Source organism: Lepidochelys olivacea (genome assembly GCF_965140295.1).
Source record: "Lepidochelys olivacea isolate rLepOli2 genome assembly, chromosome: 3".
Taxonomy (NCBI): domain Eukaryota; kingdom Metazoa; phylum Chordata; order Testudines; family Cheloniidae; genus Lepidochelys; species Lepidochelys olivacea.
The window spans coordinates 87,047,839-87,070,790 of record NC_140413.1 but is presented as its reverse complement, the minus strand read 5'-3'; the positions used below and the strand labels follow the sequence as shown (position 1 = coordinate 87,070,790).

At 42.1% G+C, this 22,952-nt stretch overlaps 1 protein-coding gene across 1 annotated transcript in view; it reads left to right on the top strand.

The window, feature by feature from the left end:
* Nucleotides 1–22,952, top strand: part of LAMA4 (laminin subunit alpha 4) — a 153,182-nt gene that overhangs the window by 59,098 nt on the left and 71,132 nt on the right. The window contains exons 5-8 of the mRNA XM_084622433.1: nt 1,241–1,455; nt 11,351–11,437; nt 12,891–13,042; nt 13,242–13,352. Of these exons, the coding sequence (XP_084478559.1) occupies nt 1,241–1,455; nt 11,351–11,437; nt 12,891–13,042; nt 13,242–13,352 (565 nt within the window). The remainder of the gene's footprint in view (nt 1–1,240; nt 1,456–11,350; nt 11,438–12,890; nt 13,043–13,241; nt 13,353–22,952) is intronic.

Below are 22,952 nucleotides of genomic sequence, written 5' to 3'. Positions count from 1 at the left end.
TACTGCCACGCTTTGATGCAGAGAAGTGGCACAAGTGACATACTGTCCCTAACTCCTGAAGCTGAACATAATTTCTTTTCACTCCAAACTTGGGTCCATGTGGATGAGACACTATGGGCCTAATTCTGCCCTCACACCAGTGTAAATTGAGAGTATCTCCATGGAAAACAGTGGAGCTAAACTGATGATGATGAGAGAAGAATCAGGCTGTATATCATTACAACTGAATTCAGATCGCTGCTACGGTGACACATAACCATGGAGCCTGGCTTTATTATTTATCTCTAAGTCACCAAAATGACAGACCATTTTTCTTACTGTCAGGTTATCCTAGTAGTTTGTGCACATGGACATGCACTTCACTGACAAAGGCAATTAATTCAAGCAGTTTAAAGTCAGTTTGAATTATATGGAAATGCTTTTCATTTTATGTACAATTTTATTGTGGGAGTTTAGGATGTGAGTATAGTCAAAGCACTGATGAGGAAGCTCAAGGGAATCAGAACTCCTTTCTTCTTTCACAAAAAAAAACCAAACCAAACAAATGTAGAGAGAGGCCAAAATCAGAACGATCTGCCCAAATCTCCCAAGTTTGTAGCATACTGATAAAATGAAATGTGGATTTGAGTAAAATCTTGTTTAGGTTTTATCAAAATCTGACTGAGGTTTTGCAAAACTCCAGTTGCTCCATCATAGAGATTGGCAAACACCAAACCATTTTACAGAGATCCTTTCTGCTATGAACTTAGATAGAGGAGATAAAATGGACTCTGAATCTGGACTTCCCCGGGTTGTTTTTGCAACATGAAAGCTGACCTCCTCGGCCCGTCTCCCATATAATGCAAGATAGTTCATGAAGTCCGAAGCTGTTAGTGAATAAAATAAACACCAGAATTGCTGAGTGACCTGCCAAGATAGTTTTGTGATGCTTTCAAAAAGCACTGTGTAACAAACATTTTCATTGCTTAAGAAACAGACAAAAAAATATGGACTGAAGTAATCATGAACTAGAAGTGTTCTAGATGCAGTACTTGTTCCTCAATGCCACAGAGCTATAAATCCCTAGATAGATTTATAATTAGATTAGATTACAAAACATCTGTCATAATTTAAATTTTGTTCACTAGCACTTGCAGAATGTCACCATCAATTCCTGGTGGCCTAATAAGGACAGAAAAATGATACAGCAGAGGGGAAATTGATCATTATTAATCATCTTTGGGCTTGGATTTCTTCTCAGGTGTGCTCCAGGTTACTATGGAAATCCCTTGCTGATTGGAAGCACTTGTAAAAAATGTGACTGCAGTGGAAACTCAGATCCTAACCTAATCTTCGAGGATTGTGATGAAGTGACAGGCCAGTGCCGCAACTGCTTGCGCAATACAACAGGGTTCAAGTGTGAACAATGTGCTCCTGGCTATTATGGAGATGCCAGAACAGCTAAAAACTGTACAGGTATTGTATTGTGTTAGTAATATATACTATCGTGTAGTTAAAGTATAGTATAGTACAAATATAGTGCTTCACTCTTGCCCCATTCCCCATTTCATCCACTAAAAAGATCAGCAATTTTGTAATATCACCGGTAATTAAAATGTCATTATTAGGATTCAGAGTTAAATGCCCAATGAGATTAGTGAGTGTCTAAGTAATTTACACCTGTTGACTCTTTGATTCAAGCTCTTTACACTTAGGAAGACAATTCTATATTCGTTACACTCTGATCACATTTAGAAGGTTTTCTTTGCAACCATGAAGGCTAGAAATTTATTATTTTTTTTAATAATAGTTTAGATTTTGCAGAATCTGAATAGGCTATCTAGGCTACATGGATATTACAAGAAAAGGACTGGTGCTTGAGATCTCTGGTGTCACATATATAGAAAGACACACCCACACATCTTTCTACTGCACACATGTATCCTTGAAAATACAGATTACCACATATCAGTAAACTAAAGCTCATGTCTCACTGTAGTTTTTGGCAGTACAGTACTGTCTTAACTATAGTTATTTTGACCTGAGCACCTAATCAAAATTCAGGGCCTTCTAGGTTGTTAAAATTGGAAATAGAAATTGACAACTAATTCTGGTATTTTCTTTGATGCAATCTTGTTTATTTACAAGGAATGCACACAGTCCTCCTTCTCCCAATGCAGGAGGAAGCAAAAAAAACAAAAGAAGGGTTTCTTAGCATACATAGAATCATAGACTATCAGGGTTGGAAGGGACCTCAGGAGGTCATCTAGTCCAACCCCCTGCTCAAAGCAGGACCAATCCCCAACTAAATCATCCCAGCCAGGGCTTTGTCAAGCCTGACCTTAAAAACTTCTAAGGAAGGAGATTCCACCACCTTCCTAGGTAACGCATTCCAGTGCTTCACCACCCTCCTAGTGAAAAAGTTTTTCCTAATATCCAACCTAAACCTCCCCCACTGCAACTTGAGACCATTACTCCTTGTTCTGTCATCTGCTACCACTGAGAACAGTCTAGAGCCATCCTCTTTGGAACCCCCTTTCTGGTAGTTGAAAGCAGCTATCAAATCCCCCCTCATTCTTCTCTTCTGCAGACTAAATCCCAGTTCCCTCAGCCTCTCCTCATAAGTCATGTGTTCCAGTCCCCTAATCATTTTTGTTGCCCTCTGCTGAACACTTTCCAACTTTTTCACATCCTTCTTGTAGTGTGGGGCCCAAAACTGGACACAGTACTCCAGATGAGGCCTCACCAATGTCGAATAGAGGGGAACGATCACGTCCCTGGACCTGCTGGCAATGACCCTATTTATACAGCCCAAAATGCCATTGGCCATCCAGCTTCTTGGCCACTGTAACCCCTAAGTTCTGCAGAACTGCTGCCGAGCCATTTGGTCCCTAGTCTGTAGCGGTGCATGGGATTCTTCCTTCCTAAGTGCAGGACTCTGCACTTGTCCTTGTTCAACATCATCAGATTTCTTTTGGCCCAATCCTCCAATTTGTCTACGTCCCTCTGTATCCTATCCCCACCCTCCAGCGTATCTAGCTCTCCTCCCAGTTTAGTGTCATCTGCAAACTTGCTGAGGGTGCAATCCACACCATCCTCCAGATCATTAATGAAGATATTGAACAAAACTGGCCCCAGGACTGACCCTTGTGGCACTCCGATTGATACAGCCTGCCAGCTACACATGGAGCCATCGATCACTACCCGTTGAGCCCAACGATCTAGCCAGCCTTCTATCCACCTTATAGTCCATTCATCCAGCCCATACTTCTTTAACTTGCTGACAAGAATACTGTGGGAGACCGTGTCAAAAGCTTTGCTGAAGTCAAGGAATAACATGTCCACTGCTTTCCCCTCATCCTCAGAGCCAGTTATCTCGTCATAGAAGGCAATTAGATTAGTCAGGCATGACTTGCCCTTGGTGAATCTATATTGACTGTTCCTGATCACTTTCCTCTCCTCTAAGTGCTTCAGAATTGATTCCTTGAGGGCCTGCTCCATGATTTTTCCAGGGACTGAAGTAAGGCTGACTGGTCTGTAGTTTCCCGGATCCTCCTTCTTCCCTTTTTAAAAGATGGGCACTACATTAGCCTTTTTCCAGTCATCCGGGACTTCCCCCGATCACCACGAGTTTTCAAAGATAATGGCCAATGGCTCTGCAATCACATCCGCCAACTCCTTTAGCACTCTCGGATGCAGCGCATCCGGCCCCATGGACTTGTGCTCATCCAGCTTTTTTAAATAGTCCCAAACCACTTCTTTCTCCACAGAGGGCTGGTCACCTCCTCCCCATGCTGTGCTACCCAGTGCAGTAGTATGGGAGCTGTCAATGTTCCTTCCCCACTCTGAACTCTAGGGTACAGATGTGGGGACCTGCATGAAAACCTCCTAAGCTTATTTTTACCAGCTTAAGTTAAAACTTCCCCAAGGTACAAACTATTTTACCTTTTGCCCTTGGACTTTATTGCTGCCACCACCAAGCATCTAACAAATGTATAACCAGGAAGAGCCTGCTTGGAAACGTCTTTTCCCCAAAATCTTCCCAAACCCTACATCCCCTTTCCTGGGGAAGGCTTAATAAAAATCCTCACCAACTTGCATAGGTGAACACAGACCCAAACCCTTGGATCTTAACAATAATGAAAAAGCAATCAGGTTCTTAAAAGAAGAATTTTAATTGAAGAAAAAAAGTAAAAGAATCACCTCTGTAAAATCAGGATGGCAAATACCTTACAGGGTAATCAGATTCAAAACATAGAGAATCCCTCTAGGCAAACCCTTAAGTTACAAAAAGACACAAAAACAGGAATACACATTCCATTCACCATAGCTTATTTTATCAGCCATTTAAACAAAACAGAATCTAACGCATATCTAGCTAGATTACTTACTAAGTTCTAAGACTCCATTCCTTTTCTGTTCCCAGCAAGAGCATCACACAGACAGAGAGACCCTTTGTTTCCCCACCCCCTCAGCTTTGAAAGTATCTTGTCTCCTCATTGGTCATTTTGGTCAGGTGCCAGTGAGGTTATCCTAGCTTCTTAACCCTTTACAGGTGAAAGGGTTTTTCCTCTGGCCAGGAGGGATTTTAAAGGTGTTTAACCTTCCCTTTATATTTATGACAGGAGCTGACCTTGTTTGTGAAGTCAGAGGCAAAAAAGCATTGAGTACATTAGTTTTTTCCACATCCTCTGTCACTAGGTTGTCTCCCTCATTCAGTAAGAGGCCCACACTTTCCTTGACTTTCTTCTTGTTGCTAACATTCCTGAAGAAACCCTTCTTGTTACTCTTAACATATCTTGCTAGCTGCAACTCCAAATGTGATTTGGCCTTCGGGATTTTATTTCTGCATGCCTGAGCAATATTTTTATACTCCTCCCTGGACATCTGTCCAACTTTCCACTTCTTGCAAGCTTCTTTTTTGCGGTTAAGATCAGCAAGGATTTCACTGTTAAGCCAAGCTGGTCACCTGCCATATTTACCATTCTTTCTACATAGTGGGATGGTTTGTCTCTGTAACCTCAATAAGGATTCTTTAAAATTCAGCAATCTCTCCTGGACTCCTTTCCCCGTCATGTTATTCTCCCAGGGGATCCTGCCCATCAGTTCCCTGAGGGAGTCAAAGTCTGCTTTTCTGTAGTTTGTGTAGTCCAGGGTCCGTGTTCTGCTACTCTCCTTTCTTCCTTGTTTCAGGATCCTGAACTCAACCATCTCATGGTCACTGCCTCCCAGGTTCCCATCCACTTTTACTTCCCCTACTAATTCTTCCCTGTTTGTGAGCAGCAGGTCAAGAAGAGCTCTGCTCCTAGTTGGTTCCTCCAGCACTTGCACCAAGAAATTGTCCCCTACACTTTTGAAAAACTTCCTGGATTATCTGTGCACCGCTGTATTTCTCTTCCAGTAGATATCAGGCGATCTAGTAACTTCTGTTAGTTGCCGGAAGAAAGCCTCGTCCACCTCATCCCCATAGTCCGGTGATCTATAGCAGACTCCCACCATGACATCACCCTTGTTGCTCACACTTCTAAACTTAATCCAGAGACACTCAGGTTTTTCTGGAGTTTCATACTAGAGCTCTGAGCAGTCATACTGCTCTCTTACATACAATGCAACTCCCACACCTTTTCTGCCCTGCCTGTCCTTTCTGAACAGTTTATATCCATCCATGACAGTACTCCAGTCATGTGAGTTATCCCACCCAGTCTCTGTTATTCCAAAGACATCATAATTCCTTGACTCTGCCAGGACTTCCAGTTCTCCCTGCTTGTTTCCCAGGCTTCTTACATTTGTGTATAGGCACTTGAGATAACTCTCTGATCATCTCTCTTTCTCAGTATGAGGCAGGAGCCCTCCCCCTCACATTCTCCTGCTCATGCTTCCTCCCGGTATCCACTTCCCCATTTACCTCAGGGCTTTGGTCTCCTTCCCATGGTGAACCTAGTTTAAAGCCCTCCTCACTAGGTTAGCCAGCCTGCTTGCGAAGATGGTCTTCCCCCTCTTCGTTAGGTGGAGCCCGTCTCTGCCTAGCACTCCTCCTTCTTGGAACACCATCCCATGGTCAAAGAATCCAACGCCTTCTCTCCGACACCACCTGCGTAGCTATTTGTTGACTTCCATGATTCGACGGTCTCTATCCGGGCCTTTTTCTTCCACAGGGAGGATGGACGAGAACACCACTTGCACCTCAAACTCCTTTATCCTTCTTCCCAGAGCCACGTAATCTGCAGTGATCCACTCAAGGTCATTCTTGGCAGTTTCATTGGTGCCCATGTGGAGAAGCAGGAAGGGGTAGCGATCCGAGGGCTTGATGAGTCTCAGCAGTCTCTCCATCATATCGTGAATCCTAGCTCCTGGCAAGCAGCACACTTCTCGTTTTTCCTGGTCGGGGCGGCAGATAGATGACTCAGTCCCCCTGAGGAGGGAGTCCCCGACCACCACCACCTGCCTCCTTCCCTTGGGAGCGGTGGTCGTGGAACCCCCATCCCTAGGACAGTGCATCTCATGCCTTCCAGTTGGCGGAGTCTCCTTCTGTTCACTTCCCTCAGACTATCATCTAGTCCACTCTCTGCATTAGTACCTGTGGAGAGAACATGAAAATGGTTGCTTACCTGTGTCTCCATTGCTGGTACATGGATGCTCCCCTTTCTTCTTCTGGAGGTCACATGCTGCCAAATTTCTTCACTGTCCTTCTGTCCCCGCTGCGCAGCCTGCTCTGAATCTTCAGAACGTTGTGTCCATAGAAGCATATCCTGACGTCTGTTCAGGAAATCTTCAGTTTCTCTTATGCAAAGCAGGGTCGATACTTGTTTCTCCAGACCTTGAACCTTCTCTTCCAATATGGAGACCAGCTTGCACTTTGTACAGACAAAGTCAATTCTGTCCTGTGGAAAAAAGACAAACATGGCACATCCTGTGCAGGTCACAACAGCTGAACGCTCACCATCCATATTACCTTCCTTCTACGAGCTTCCTCAGGAGTTGTAGTAACTACTCAGAGAAGCCGGCAAGATGTAAGCCTCAGTGCGCTCTCCCCCGGTGAACTCCCAGGCAAACTCCCTCTGTTAGCCTCTCTGCTGTTTGCCGCTCAGCTGATTTGCAGCTGACTGGCTTTTTATAACAGTCAGGCCCATTCAAGGCTCACCTGGAACAAAGCACTCCCAATTCACACTTTTCAAACAATCAAGCACACGGTCAAACTGACAAACTAGTTTGTCAAACAGGGTCACGCTGACTCAGAATTTCTCTCCACGCTTCTCCAAGGTCACACCATGATTACAGGCTGCAGTTTAGCTTTCTTGTTATGCCTCTGAGTCTCTCTCAGCTTCTTGTCTGTGCCCTGCTTATCTTGTCCCCACCCATCCACCCACCCACCCAGTCAGAAACTACCCAGAGGAACCCTCTTCACACTTGGAACTAGCTTCTGACTAGACTCCACGGGCTCCTTATTTAGATGTCACCCCTTAACTGTCTTTTACAGCTATCTTAATTGAAGGGTGCATTCACATCCATCAACAAGATTTAAACTCAACCAACAACAACCAAAACTTAACCCAATTCACAACAGTATAAACTCATTGCTACTAAAAACATTTCATTTATACTAGACAAGTAACTAAGTATGTATGCAATGTACCATTTGTTGTGCACCACACAAAACTCCCAAGTCCAATATTGACCTTACATTTCTTCTCTGCTTGGCAGAGGCTGGGAGTCTCATGGAGTCTCAGTCCATTGGAAAGTGGCCAACTAGTTACTACACTAATTCTGAACAATGTCTGTAATACCAGCCAGTGTGAGAAGCAATACAGACAGCAGTCTTGGAATAGGCTATGTTATGCAGCTAGTTATGCACATGGCTAGTTGATGTAAATACCATGTTGTTCTTACTTTTACTTTCATCTTCCCTTTTCCATGTCTTCCTATTGTTAGTTAAATTCACCTGTTGTGTCTTATTTAAAATTAGCTTGTAAATCATGCCTTTGTGTATGTCTATCCTGCACCCTGCACAATGGGACCACATAAAACTGATGCCATAGTAATTAAAGATCCAGTAGCAGTTTCTGTGAGAATAGGATTCTTCTTAGTGGCCTGGCTACATTCCAACTCAGTCTACCTAGATTTCCCCGACTGATAATTTATTCGTCACTTTCTACTCTAAACACTATTGTGTAACCTTGTTGGTTCAAGAGAAGCTACAGTGTTTCCATACTTCAGATGAATGCAGTTTCAGAGGTGGGTAAAATGATTAGCACTGGCCACAAGAGGATGGTGTTTTGTTCGGAAAAATTGTCCCGAATTTGAATGACAAGTTAAAAAAAAAATTAAAATTTTGTGGGAGGAAAAATTCTGAAAAATCCATTTCAAGAAAACCAAAATGGAATTTTGCAACTAGCTCCCAACTAGCTCCTTGGGCAGTTGCCTCCTGGGGTTGTCCATTCCCCCCTTCTCCAAGCAGCAGCCTTCCCATGCTGCCTAGGGAGCTGGGAGAGCTAAGGGCTGGCAGGAAACCAAGCAAGCAGGCAGGCCTGGTTTCCATCCAAAATTCTGATGGAATTAACACATTCCTGAAGAACATTTCGGCTGTATAAAATCAGTGTTTTCCAACAGAAAAGTGTTCCACTGGAAAAATTTTGACCAGCTCTAAAAATGATCACTATGCATGGAGGGTAAAATTCATCCCTCTGTCAAAAGGTCACAACATTTAAACATTTAAATTGTTAAAATAGGGCTTAAATGCAATTTCAATGATGCACAGACCTTGTGCTAGCTTTCTGCACATAAATGATTTAAATGCAGAGTCTGTCCACTGTAAATCAGTTTGGCTTTCCATCAATGGTTCACCCTGCAAGAACAGCTTTTCTTGCAGTATTTCAGTCCTCATGAAAACCAGGAAACAAATTAAGAATGGTGCATCATTTTTCTCCAAATCTCAAGAAAAATTTGGACTTGAACAAAGTTTGGGTCACATCTTATTTGATCTGAATCTGTTTATTTATTCTTAGTTACAAAAGTTCATTTTACAGCTGACTCTTGAATAAATCCTGATTTTGGAATGTTCATTTTGGAGAGATTCAAAGCTCTAATTTTATCTTAACTGCTGCTAAAAATTGTAACGTGGCATATTTCACTAACAGGAGTATACTGCCTGAACAGAAACACTGTAGAAACATTTAGACAAGCTAGATCCACTATGACCCCCAGATCCCTTTCTGCAGTACTCCTTCCTAGGCAGTCATTTCCCATTTTGTATGTGTGCAACTGATTGTTCCTTCCTAAGTGGAGTACTTTGCATTTGTCCTTATTGAATTTCATCCTATTTACTTCAGACCATTTCTCCAGTTTGTCCAGATCATTTTTAATTTTAATCCTAACCTCCAAAGCACTTGCAACCCCTCCCAGCTTGGTATCGTCCACAAACTCTGTAAGTGTGCTCTCTATGCTATTAACTAAATCTTTGATGAAGATATTGAACAGAACCAGATCCAGAACTGATTCCTGTGGGACCCCACTCATTATGCTCTTCCAACATGACTGTGAACCACTGATAACTAATCTCTGGGAATGATTTTCCAACCAGTTATGCAGCTATCTTATAATAGCTCCATCTAGGTTGTATTTCCAGTTTGTTTTTGAGAAGGTAATGCGAGACAGTATCAAAAGCCTTACTAAAGTCAAGATATACCATATCTGCCACTTCCCCCCATCCACAAGGCTTGTTACCCTTTCAAAGAAAGCTATCAGGTTGGTTTGACACAATTTGTTCTTGACAAATCCATGCTGACTGTTACTTTTCACTTTATCATCTTCTAGATGTTTGCAAATTGATTGCTTAATTATTTGCTCCATTATCTTTCAGGTACAGAAGTTAAGCTGACTGGTCTGTAATTCCACAGTTGTCCTTATTTCCCTTTTTATAGATGGGCACTATATTTGCCCTTTTCCAGTCTTCTGGAATGTCTCCCATCTTCCATGACTTTTCAAAAGATAATTGCTAATGGTTCAGATATCTCCTCAGTCAGCTCCTTGAGTATTCTAGGATGCATTTCATCAGGCCCTGGTGATTTAAAGTCATCTAACTGGTCTAAGTAATTTTTGACTTGTTCTTTCCCTATTTTAGACTCTGATCCTCATTTTCACTGGCATACACTATTTTAGACATCCAATTGCCACCAACCTGCTGGATGAAAACCGAAACAAATAAGTCATTAAGCACCTCTGCCATTTACACATTTTCTGTTATTGTCTTTCCCCCCTACTCAGTCCTTGGTCTTCCTCTTGCTTCTAATGTATTTGTAGAATGTTTTCTTGTTCCTTTTATGTCTCTAGCTAGTTTGATCTCTTTTGTGCCTTGGCTTTTCTAATTTTGTCCCTGCATACTTGTGTTATTTGTTTATATTCATCCTTTGTAATTTGACCGAGTTTCCACTTTTTGTAGGACTCTTTTTTGAGTTTTAGATCATTGAAGATCTTCTGGTTAAGCCAGTGTGGTCTCTTTCCATGCTTCCTATCTTTCCTATGCAGTAGGATAATTTGATCTTGTGCCCTTAATAATGTCTCTGAAAAACTGCCAACTGTCTTCAATTGTTTTTCCCCTTAGACTTGCTTCCCATGGGATTTTATCTACCAACTCCCTGAGTTTGTTAAAGTCTACCTTCTTGAAATCCACTGTCTTTATTAGGCTATTCTCCCTCCTACCATCCCTTAGACTCATGAACCCTACCATTTCAAGATCACTTTCACACAAGTTGCCTTCCACTTTCAAATTCTCAACCAGTTCTTCCCAATTTGTCAAAATTAAATCTAGAAGAGCCTCGCCCCAGCTTTCTTCACCTTCTGAAATAAAAAATTGTCTCCAATACATTCCAAGAACTTGTTGGATAGTCTGTGCCCTGTTGCGTTATCTTCCCAACAGATGTCTGGGTAGTTGAAGTCCCCCATCACCACCAAGTCCTGTGCTTTGGATGATTTTGTTAGTTGTTTAAAAAAAGCCTCATCCACATAATGTTTACGGCTAATCATATACTACAAATTTTTCCCAAAACTTCTTGAACAGTCACAGTAGGATGTAAATATGAGGACTATTTAAATCACAGAAAGCCATGTATGGGCTACAGTGAAATAGAAGTAGAACTAGGTCCTCACAGGATCCTAGAGCCTGGAACCCAAGCTGAAATGTCTACTCCACAGTTAAACAGCCTCTTAGCCCAAGCCCCACAAACCCAAGTCAGCAGGCATGGGCCAGCTATGGGTTTTTAATTGCAGTGTAGACATACCCTGAGCACTATTGTAATACAAACAGTAATTTAGTAAGTGTAGGAGTAGGGGGTGGCACACTTTCAAAATGATTCTAAAAATCTCCTTTTTTCCACAGAGTGTAATTGCAGAGGAGGACCCTGTGACAGTCGAACTGGAGAATGTCTAGCAGAGGGCCCTACAGGCACGGATTGCCCAACAATCAGTAAGAATAACAGCGAGGCATCCAATAAAAACAATGGAATAATCTTACCGTATTTAGAAGCCTGCAAATACATATTAAGGTTTGATCCTGCAAAATGCTGAGCACTCTGGCCAGGATCCAACAAAACACTTAAGCCTGTACTTAGCTTTAAGTGTGTGTGGTCCAGTGCTTAAAGTTAAACACAGGCTTAATTGTTTTGCTGGACTGGGGGAGATTGGTCAGAACCTTACAAGCCCTTAGAGAGAGACCCTGAAGCACTATAAATGACTCAAAAGGCTGATTCTGTGAGCCCTCAGGCACAATGTCTTCTACTCAGGGCAGTACCTAAAGATAAGTTTGCTGGCCCAATTCCTCAGAGGGAGTTAGGTACTTAACTTTCTTTGAAATCAATGGGAGTTAGGTGCCTAAATACTTTTGAGCATATGGGCCTCTGGCCCTAAAAGTTATCATCTTAAAACACAGGAAATGCAAAACTTTTGGTTCCAGCAGCAATATTTCCTCAGCTGCCTTGAACATCAGTTCCTATGTATGTCAGTATATAATGGTCTCCCTTGCAAAATCAGTATTCAGCAAGAAGTACTACAACTAAGTTTCTGAGATATTGCAGATATCTCCTATTCAAAATGCGGGTGGGACACTCTGGTGTCTCCAGTACCACAGTGTTGTCACTGTGCTTAAATGCTGACCTTGTTAATGGCAGTATAACCTTTTTTTGTTGTATACAGAATGTGCAACACAGCCAAGAAAAAGTTGTCTTTGGAGCCTTTGTTTTATGTTTCCTAGCTTTGTGATTTTTAACAATGTAACACCAATGTTTAATTCATCAAAGGTTCTTGGCATTTAGTAATGGTAAACGTTTAATTAGAAAGCTTATAGTATTGCTTAGAACCAGCATTCTGCATGGCCATGGGTAGCCCTCTTGTTAACCATAATTTGGATTTACTAGTTCTGTGCCTTTAAGAAGTGACTTCCTAACTGAACTGTCAATCGAGTTCAGCTTCTGCAGATCACTGCAGTCACTGAACAAAGAATATATTTCACTATAACTGCAAGTATTAATAAATGCGTGTTTCTGTGTTATAACAGTTGGGTGAACTCAGTTTTTGGCCCTGATTTCTTGTTCTGTGGGCCACAAGCATGCTGAGTCCCTACGGCATAGCCAGGAAATGCCTCTTATTACCCCTCCCACTGGTTACCAAGCAGCCTTGACAGGCTCCCAAACTAGTTCCATCTGGCTGTCCTCAGCTGGAAGTGTGATGGTTAAACTGTGGGACCTTGAAAGTGGGTGGATTAAAATGAAGAAAAATGGGTTTCCTAAGGGCTCCATTAACAACTAAGAGGCGAATCCCCCATGGTGCAAAGGGCACAAAGTAAACTTTAAGAAGAAGAATGTTTTCCATTTAACTGAAACTGAAGTTAAAAGAAAAATTACCATATCTTATTTTATTGTCAGGTTGTGATAAGTGCATTTGGGATTTGACTGATGACATCCGATTAGCAATTCTCTCTATTGATGAAAGCAAATCAATTTTGCTGAGCATTTCCAGTGGTGTTGCTGCTCAAAGACACTTGAATGAACTCAACTCCACTGTTTCCTTCCTCAAGGTACAGATTATCCTATTTGGATGGGCTTCATTTTTTAGTTTAGTATTAACCTAAAAATTACTGCTCCATCCATAAGAATTTCAAACCCTATTCAGCATAGCTGAATTCCTGTGCTGCCTATACCATATTCATTATAGAGAAATTTGTTTTCAGCTACACTGAATTAACACTATTTTTTAAAAAATGTCTTTTTATACAGATGAAACTGTCAGAAAAAGAAAATCATTCTGTACTTAGGAAGATCCACATCGATTATTCTGAGACTGAAATGGCCAATCTCCTCTTAGAGATAGAGGCACTTGAAGAACAGGTTTGTCTGCAGTTCCCATTATGAACTCCTTGATGAAGTAGGTGAACCAATGTGAGCCTATGATTTGTCCCATTATGGCAAAAGGGTTTCAAAAAAGGACCCTTAAAGGGCCTTAGTAGATTATTTTATTTTTGAAACAAAGAAGGATGCTTCTAGGAATTGGAAATGGAAGTGACCTCTCCAGTCTGTCTTCCTGAAAACGCAGGATATAGGGCCTGATATGAAGCTCATTGAAGTTAATAGGCGTCATTCTACTGGCTTCAGAAAACTTTCGATCTGACTCATTGTCCTCCACATATTGCCCATAGTCCCTCACAGAGGCCACATTTACTAAACTGGCACCACTTTTGACCTGAGGTAGACATGCTGAACTTCCATTTCAAATTCTGTTTTATAATTGAGCAAAGTAATCAAGATTAAAGTAATTCCAGTGTACTTTCTGAATGTTTGAACTGTATATATCTTACCTAGATGCTCTCATAAAATTTAAATTAGCACTGATTAGATACTTCAAAGCATGTTTCAAAACTGCCAGTTAAAAAAGACTTCTCGGGTACCTGCTGAGAAAGGCACCTGATCAACACTCAAGATATATTTTGACACAATTATAATCATACATATTTTATCTGTGTTCAATTGCAAAACCATAAAATTAGTGTTACATTCCCTCACGTCAAGGGGCACACTTTCCGCAGCCAAACAGAGCGCTAACATGAAATCTCCTAAGAGAACAGCTGGGGCTCAAAATACTTTCTCTTTTTTAAAAATAGTCATTAACAGACATCCTTCATAATTTGAGTGATATCAAGTCAGCGATCACCATATTTTCATGAGAGCCAAATACAATTCGAGTTTATGGCACAGTTCCAAAGTCTGTGCTTCACTTCTTAATTCTTCTGTCGGGCAAGTAAAATATTACACTTAAGACTAAAACTCAAGCACAGAAGTAAGCAGAGAACAACACAGAGGCAGGAAGAAAGAGAGGCAGTAAGGAGGTGGGAGATCAGTACTTACTTAATGGAAGGACCATGCAGGATTAAATTTACTGTTATTTGTGTTCCTCTGCACTTTGCAAAAGGACCAGCTGATTCAACCAACTCACCTTCACCAAGTACTGTGAAATCACTCAGGGAGTCTAAATATCCCCTTCTGTGGTTTGAAAGTAGCATGATTGAGGCTTTAGATTTTGTTGGCATCTCTACTGTATATGGATAATAGGATTTCCTATCATCTTCACTGGCACTGGGATTTGTTTTGAGGTCGCTGGATTTCAGCATCCCTGAGTCTTTACATGATTTAATTTACTTGTGGGCTTTCTCCATTGGGGCCTCTCTTTTGTGAGGAGTGGCCTACATCAGAACTTGTGATTGCTCATGAAGGGGGAAGATCAAGTTCCTGGACTCTCACAGTAGAGATAGCAGCATAGTAATTCCTCCATATACATCACTTTTCTGCTCTTTTCAAAGCACTAAAAGGGAAATCAGGGTAGGAGCCTTTGTTAGTTTTAGTGGGTTTTGCAAGTGTGTACTGTGTCTTCCATTCAAAGTTTTGCAAGTGTACTTCATGATGTCTAAGTGATGGCTGGGTTTCTGGTTTAAACCTTCCAAACAGAACAGAACCACAAAATGTATGTGAGGTTTTATTACAATAAATGTGATTTATAGTGACCTAATGTGATGCAATTCTGGTTAAGTAGCTTAAAGGCTCTGTCCTGTAGAATTTGGCTAGGATTTGGAGAATATGGACACCTACCTCCTGTAGGTTTCTTTGGAAATCCTACCCAAAGTCTGCATGAAGTCAATGGGATTAGTGGGTTCAGCAACAGCATCCTTAGTTTACACTGTAATATTGATTAATCTTAGAGGAAATGCTGCTTCCCTTCTGAAAGAGATCAGTGATATTCTCATTCTGATTGCAGTCTCAGCTTGTACCACTGTAATTCTTAGTGTATGCAAATATAAAACCATAACTGGATAAGAAGAATTTGGGGGTTATTAAAGAAGGAAAAATATTTAAATGCAAATGCTTATGTATAAACATGAATAGCTATTGCCTAAAAATAAACAACAATTAACAGCCAAAAAAAAAAACCCACCAGAAACCCTGAAGATAATAAATCTGTATAGTGACCCATATAGTGTTCTTCCTTCAAAGGCAAAGTAAATAATGTGTAAAAAAATAAAACTCTTACTATGAACCCAACTATTTATTTCATTCAGGTAAAAATACATTCCTGTTCTATTTCCCAGGATTGCTCCTGGTTCTGCTCCCACTGAAGCCAGGCTCCATCCTATTGTCTAAACTGACCCATTTTTTCTTTCCAAGCTTATTTTCAGCCTTTTATCTGGTTTAAAGCGCCACCTGGTGCTCTCGCAAGTGAAAACATCTATTTGAAAGATAATGTGGTTATGTTAGTACTAGCCACAGCAGATCAAACAAAGCAGCTAGAGTTACGGAATATGGTAATAACAATTATTAATAACTACAGGACAGAGAAATGAAAGTTGTTTTTTCAACCAAATGCATCATTTTTCCAGGAAAACTGATTTACCAGGAGCTACAGGTCTTCAAAAATATTGGAAGGGGGATTCAAAGTCCAAAGCTGAACCCAGATCCTAATTTTCCTGTGAGAATTAACTCTATTACAAGCCAAAACATACCTCTGAATCCAAGCACTTTGATACCATCGATCATGAGATGTTGATTGGCACACAAGACCTAACAGCAGTGGACAACCTAGCAATAGGCTTAATTCTTTTATTCTCCATCCTGAGACCTCCCTAAGGAAATTAAATCTAAGGACAACTGAAGTCAATAAGTTTCTTAGGAACCATGATGAGTATGCAACAGTAAATCTTAATATCCCCTCTTCCCTCAATCTTAAACCAATGCTTCTCTGTAAAGCCAGTTTTGGGGACTCCAAGAAGTTGTGATGGTGGCAGGAGAGTATTATTTAGAGGGCAGTCTCAAATGTAATAGAAGACTGTGGCTCTGCTTCTGCCTGAGTTTATTGGCTACCCACCGTCTGCCTGAGTTTTAGAGGAAGGGAATCATAGAATCATATGTGGCACAGGAGCCAGCAAACAGAGCTGTAAACAGGAGAGTTTGAGTGGGAATTTGTAAGGGGAGTTTGGGGGGAAGAATAAGAGCCAGGTAAAGGAACAGACAGGCTAGTGAAGGGAGCGTGTGGTGTTCTGTGACTGTTTTGGTGCTCGTTGGGGGTTTGTTTTGCTGTGGGTGGTGGTGTTTTGGTTTGGTTTGTGTTTCCCAGACTAACATGACTTAGGTGGGAAGGCAATGACAGACACAGAGGCAGCAGCGGTAGTGAACCAAGTAGTGGAAGACACAGTGAAGATGACTGGATGTGGAAGCTGTAGCATGTACATGATCCTGGAGGGGGTACCTGAAAATAATTTTGTCGCGTGAAGTGCCACCTCATAGAGCTGATGGAAGAGAAAATCTGAGGATTGGAATGCAGGTGGAGACTCTGGTTGAGTTTGCAGGGAGTTTGAGTGGATGATGGAGCAAAGACATGAGGCGGCTGAAGGGAAAAGCTCAGACTTGCAGATGGAAGCATGACCAAAGAACTCTGAGGGGATACTGCTGGGTGAGGAAAGTGGACAGTGGAAGCATGTGACTAAGAGAGCCAGGCAGAGGAAAAGACAGGCCACTGAAGGAGAAATAGAGCTCAGGAACAGGTTTGCGGAGTTGGAAAATGAAGAAGGGGCACAGCAGGTGGTCACTGAAGGTTAGAGGGCAAGGAAGAAGAGAAGAACAGGTAGTCCTATAGGAAGAGGGCAAGAGTCAATGGAGATAACACCAGATATGAGCCCCAGGAGGATACAGGATGGGTTGCAGAGGATTGCAAGGGACAATAGGAATTGAGAGGACTTGCAGCCAGATGGAACAGGGGATAGACTGGAGAATCACACCATCACCAGGAAAAGGCAGGTGATTGGGAACTCCTTACTGAGAAGAATAGACAGGCCTGTAACAAGAGCTGATCCAGAAAACAGAAGGGTGTGCTGTCTGCCGGGTGCTAAGATACGGAACGTGGATCTGAGGCTGAAGAGGATCTTGAGGGAGCAGGAAAGGAATCCACTGATTATCCTTCATGTGGGAACAAATGATACAGCTAGATTCGCACTGGAATGTATCAAGGGAGACTATGCCAGGCTGGAGAAGATGCTTAAGGAAATCGAGGTTCAGGTGATCTTCAGTGGGATTCTGCCTGTTCCTAGAGAAGGGAAACAAAGGTCTGACAACATTATGATGCTCAACAGATGGCTCAGGCAGTGGTGCTATAAGGAGGGCTTTGGGCTGTATGGCCACTAGGACGCATTCATGGACAGAGGACTGTTCTCCTCGGATGGACTTCACTTGAGTAAGGAAGGAAATAGACTTCTAGGATGGAGGCTGGCACAACTGATTAAGAGAGCTTTAAACTAGGAATTTGGGGGGATGGTTGGGAGATGTCCAGGTAATCACCACGCCAGATTTTCATTTTGAGAGGGAAGAAAATGAAGTAAGAAAGGATACAGCTGTGGGTAGGAGAATGGACATAAGGTGGAAGGGCAGTGTACATACCAATCTAATAGGTAATATTGGCAGTAGAATGTCTGTGCCCAATCGGGTAAAGAATGTGAGTGAAGCCAAACAGCAAAAATTAAGATGTTTGTACACTAATGTGAGGAGCCTAGGTAACAAAATGGAGGAACTAGAGCTACTGGTGCAGAAAGTGAAACCAGATATTATAGGGATAACAGAAACATGGTGGAATAGTAGTCATGGCTGAAGTACGGGAATTGAAGGGTATGTGCTGTTTAGGAAAGACAGAAATAAAGGCAAAGGTGGTGGAGTAGCATTGTATATCAATGCTGAGGTAGACTGTAAAGAAATAAGAAGTGATGGAATGGATAAGACAGAGTCTGTCTGGGCAAAAATTACACTGGGGAAGAAATAATAATAATAGTAAGTAATAATAATAGGGCTCAGATTTTCCTGGATATGATAGCTGATGGATTCCTTCACCAAGTAGTTGCTAAGCCGACAAGAGAGGATGCCATTTTAGATTTGGTTTTGGTGAGCAGTCAGGAGGACCTCGTAGAAGAAATGGTTGTAGGGGACAACCTTGATTTGAGTGATCATGAGCTAATTCAGTTCAAACTAAATGGAAGGATAAACAAAAATAGATCTGTGACTAGGGTTTTTGATTTCAAAAAGGCTAATTTTAAAAAATTAAGGAAATTTGTTAGGGAAGTGGATTGGACTGAAAAACTTGTGGATCTAAATGCGGAGGAGGCCTGGAATTAGAATCATAGAATCATAGAATATCAGGGTTGGAAGAGACCTCAGGAGGTCATCTAGTCCAACCCCCTGCTCAAAAGCAGGACCCATACCCTATTAAATCATCCCAGCCAGGGCTTTGTCAAGCCTGACCTTAAAAACTTCTAAGGAAGGAGATTCCACCACCTCCCTAGGCAACGCATTCCAGTGTTTCACCTCCCTCCTAGTGAAAAAGTTTTTCCTAATATCCAACCTGAACCTCCCCCACTGCAACTTGAGACCATTAGTCCTTGTCCTGTCCTCTTCCACCACTGAGAATAGTCTAGAACCATCCTCTCTGGAACTACCTCTCAGGTAGTTGAAAGCAGCTATCAAATCCCCCCTCATTCTTCTCTTCTGCAGACTAAACAATCCCAGTTCCTTCAGCCTCTCCTCATAAGTCATGTGTTCCAGACCCCTAATCATTTTTGTTGCCCTTCGCTGGACTCTCTCCAATTTATCCACATCCTTCTTGTAGTGTGGGGCCCAAAACTGGACAGAGTACTCCAGATGAGGCCTCACCAATGTCGAATAGAGGGGGACGATCACGTCCCTCGATCTGCTCGCTATGCCCCTACTTATACATCCCAAAATGCCATTGGCCTTCTTTGCAACAAGAGCACACTGCTGGCTCATATCCAGCTTCTCGTCCACTGTCACCCCTAGGTCCTTTTCTGCAGAACAGAATTACTTCAAGTCAAAGTTGCAGAAACTATCAGAAGCCTGCATCCCAAGAAAGGGGGAAAAATTCATAGGCAGGAGTTGTAGACCAAGCTGGATGAGCAAGCATCTCAAAGAGGTGATTAAGAAAAAGCAGAAAGCCTACAAGGAGTGGAAGATGGGAGGGATCAGCAAGGAAAGCTACCTTTCTGAGGTCAGAACATGTAGGGATAAAGTGAGAAAGGCCAAAAGCCATGTAGAGTTGGACCTTGCAAAGGGAATTAAAAGCAATAGTAAAAGGTTCTATAGCCATATAAATAAGAAGAAAACAAAGAAAGAAGAAATGGGACCGCTTAACACTGAGAATGGAGTGGAGGTTAAGGATAATCTAGGCATGGCCCAATATCTAAACAAATACTTTGCCTCAGTCTTTAATGAGGCTAATGAGGAGCTTAGGGATAATGGTAGGATGACAAATGGGAATGAGGATATGGAGGTAGATATTACCATATCCGAGGTAGAAGCCAAACTTGAACAGCTTAATGGGACTAAATCAGAGGGCCCGGATAATCTTCATCCAAGAATATTAAAGGAATTGACACACGAAATTGCAAGCCCATTTGGAAGAATTTTTAATCAATCTGTAAACTCAGGGGTTGTACCATATGACTGGAGAATTGCTAACATAGTTCCTATTTTTAAGAAAGGTAAAAAAAGCGATCCGGGTAACTACAGGCCTGTCAGTTTGACATCTGTAGTATGCAAGGTCTTGGAAAAAAAATTGAAAGAGAAAGTAGTTAAGGACATTGAGGTCAATGGTAACTGGGACAAAATACCACATGGTTTTACAAAAGGTAGATCCTGTCAAACCAACCTGATCTCCTTCTTTGAGAAGGTAACAGATTTTTTAGACAAAGGGAACACGGTGGATCTAATTTACCTCGATTTCAGTAAGGCGTTTGATACGGTTCCACATGGAGAATTATTAGTTACATTGGAAAAGATGGGGATCAATATGAAAAGTGAAAGGTGGATAAGGAACTGGTTAAAGGGGAGACTACAGTGGGTCACACTGAAAGGTGAACTGTCAGGCTGGAAGGAGGTTACTGGTGGAGTTCCTCAAGGATCGGTTTGGGGACCAATCTTATTTAATCTTTTTATTACTGACATTGGCATAAAAAGCGGGAATGTGCTGATACAGTTTGCGGATGATACAAAGCTGGGAGGTATTGCCAATACAGAGAAGGGCCGGGAAATCACACAGGAGGATCTGGATGACCTTGTAAACTGGAGTAATAGTAATAGGATGAAATTTAATAGTGAAAAGTGCAAGATCATGTAGGGATTAATAACAAGAATTTCTGTTATAAACTGGGGATGCATCACTTGGAAGTAACAGAGGAAGAGAAGGACCTCGGAGTATTGGTTGACCACAGGATGACTATGAGCCGTCAGTGTGATATGGGCATGAAAAATGCTAATGCAGTCCTGGGATGCATCAGGCGAGGTATTTCCAGTAGAGATAAGGAGGTGTTAGTATGTACGGGGAGACTTTGGCAAACCAGTAAAGTGCCTGAAACCACTCTGGCTTATTGCTAAAAGCAGCCAAGTCAGCAGGCTGTAAATTGGCCATTCAGCAGGCTTAGCTTAACCAAGGCAGGAGGGAAGAGGGGGGGTCGGGTGCCACAGAGAGGGCAGCTTGACCCCGTGTCCTTCCTGATAAGAATTGTGTTGAAGTTGCTGATACATGCATCTTAGAAGAGCAGGATGTGCCCCAGGAATGTCTATTGAGGCCTCAAGCCTGCAAACTCTGGAAAAACCCACACCTGGTTAATCGATAATCAGAAGGAACCTCTCATTTGACCATTGAAACTGCTTACTTAACAAGTTTGCTTTAAGGGACATGTCATTCTATTACTAATGTATAAATAAGGGGGGAAAGTTTGAGGTAGGGGGACTCTTCAGGACTGGACTCTCTCTCTCTGGATGCATCTTGTGTTTCCCAGCCACACTCAGCTTTGGTAATTATCAAGGGTTGGGGGTGTTTTACTAACCTCTTGCAGACGTGTGTATAAGTGCTTGAGACAAAGTAAAGTTTAGCTTTAAGTGAAAGCACTCTTGTGTTGTCCTGTTTGTGCCAGCCATCGATCGGTCAGACGGCCGTGTCTCCCCTGATTTATTTCCTGACACCACCTCGCACAGAGTAAAAGTTACCAAGAGCTTTGGGTTGAAAGAACCCCAGGGAACAAGTACAGTTATACAAGGCACTGGTGAGACCTCATCTGGAATATTGTGTACATCGTCTCCCATGTTTAAGAAGGATTAATTCAAACTGGAACAGGTACAGAGGAGGGCTACTAAGATGATGAGAGGAATGGAAAACCTGTCTTATGAAAGGAGACTCAAAGAGCTTGGCCTGTTTAGCCTAACCAAAAGAAGGCTGAGAGGAGATATGATCGCTATCTATAAATATATCAGAGGGATAAATACCACGGAGGGAGAATTATTTAAGCTCAGTACCAATGTGGACACAAGTACAAATGGATATAAACTGGCCATCAGGAAGTTTAGACTTGAAATTACATGAAGGTTTCTAACCATCAGAGGAGTGAAGTTCTGGAATATTGCTCAGGCATGCAGGAGTGAAATCAGGATGGCCAAATCACACCTGGAGTTGCAGCGAGCAAGAGATGTTAAAAGTAACAAGAAGGGTTTCTTCAGGTATGCAACTTGAGACCATTGCTCCTTGTTCTGTCATCTGCTACCACTGAGAACAGCCTAGCTCCATCCTCTTTGGAACCTCCCTTCAGGTAGTTGAAGGCTGCTATCAAATCCCCCCTCACTCTTCTCTTCTGCCGACTAAATAAGACCAGTTCCCTCAGCCTCTCCTCAAAAGTCATGTGCCCTAGCCCCCTAATCATTTTTGTCGCCCTCCAGTGGACTCTCTCCAATTTGTCTTCATCCTTTCTGTGGTGGGGGGCCCAGAACTGGACGCAATACTCCAGATGTGGCCTCACCAGTGCCGAATAGAGGAGAATAATAATTTCCCTTGATCTGCTGGCAGTGCTCCTACTAATGCAGCCCAATATGCTGTTAGCCTTCTTGGCAACAAGGGCACACTATTGACTCATATCCAACTTCTCATCCACTGGAGGAGAGGCTGAGAGGGTTGGGAGTCCTCCCCCAAACAAAATCTCTCTTTAGGAGAGACAGATTCCCAAAACTGGCCTTGAATCTCACATTAGTCTTTTGTCTATATACCTACGTTATTTGGGAAACAAACATCTGACAAAATCAGGCAGTGTTGGTGGGTGCGTAGGAACAAGCAGCTTGAGACTCAGCAGAATGTTTTATGGGAGTCTTACAAATGTACATAATTTATGGCAATTTGATTGCACCAGATGATGGAGAAATATGGGCTAGATATTAATCTCTTATTCTGCAATTCTCAAAATACCAATAAGGGCAGCCCTTCATGTCAAACACCTTTTAAAATATCATTTTATATGCTGAATGGACCTACACAACACTTTCATCGGGAAGAGGCAAAAAAGATGTTTGTACTGCACACCCGCACACATGCATGTGGATTTAAAAAAATTACTAATCTTGTGC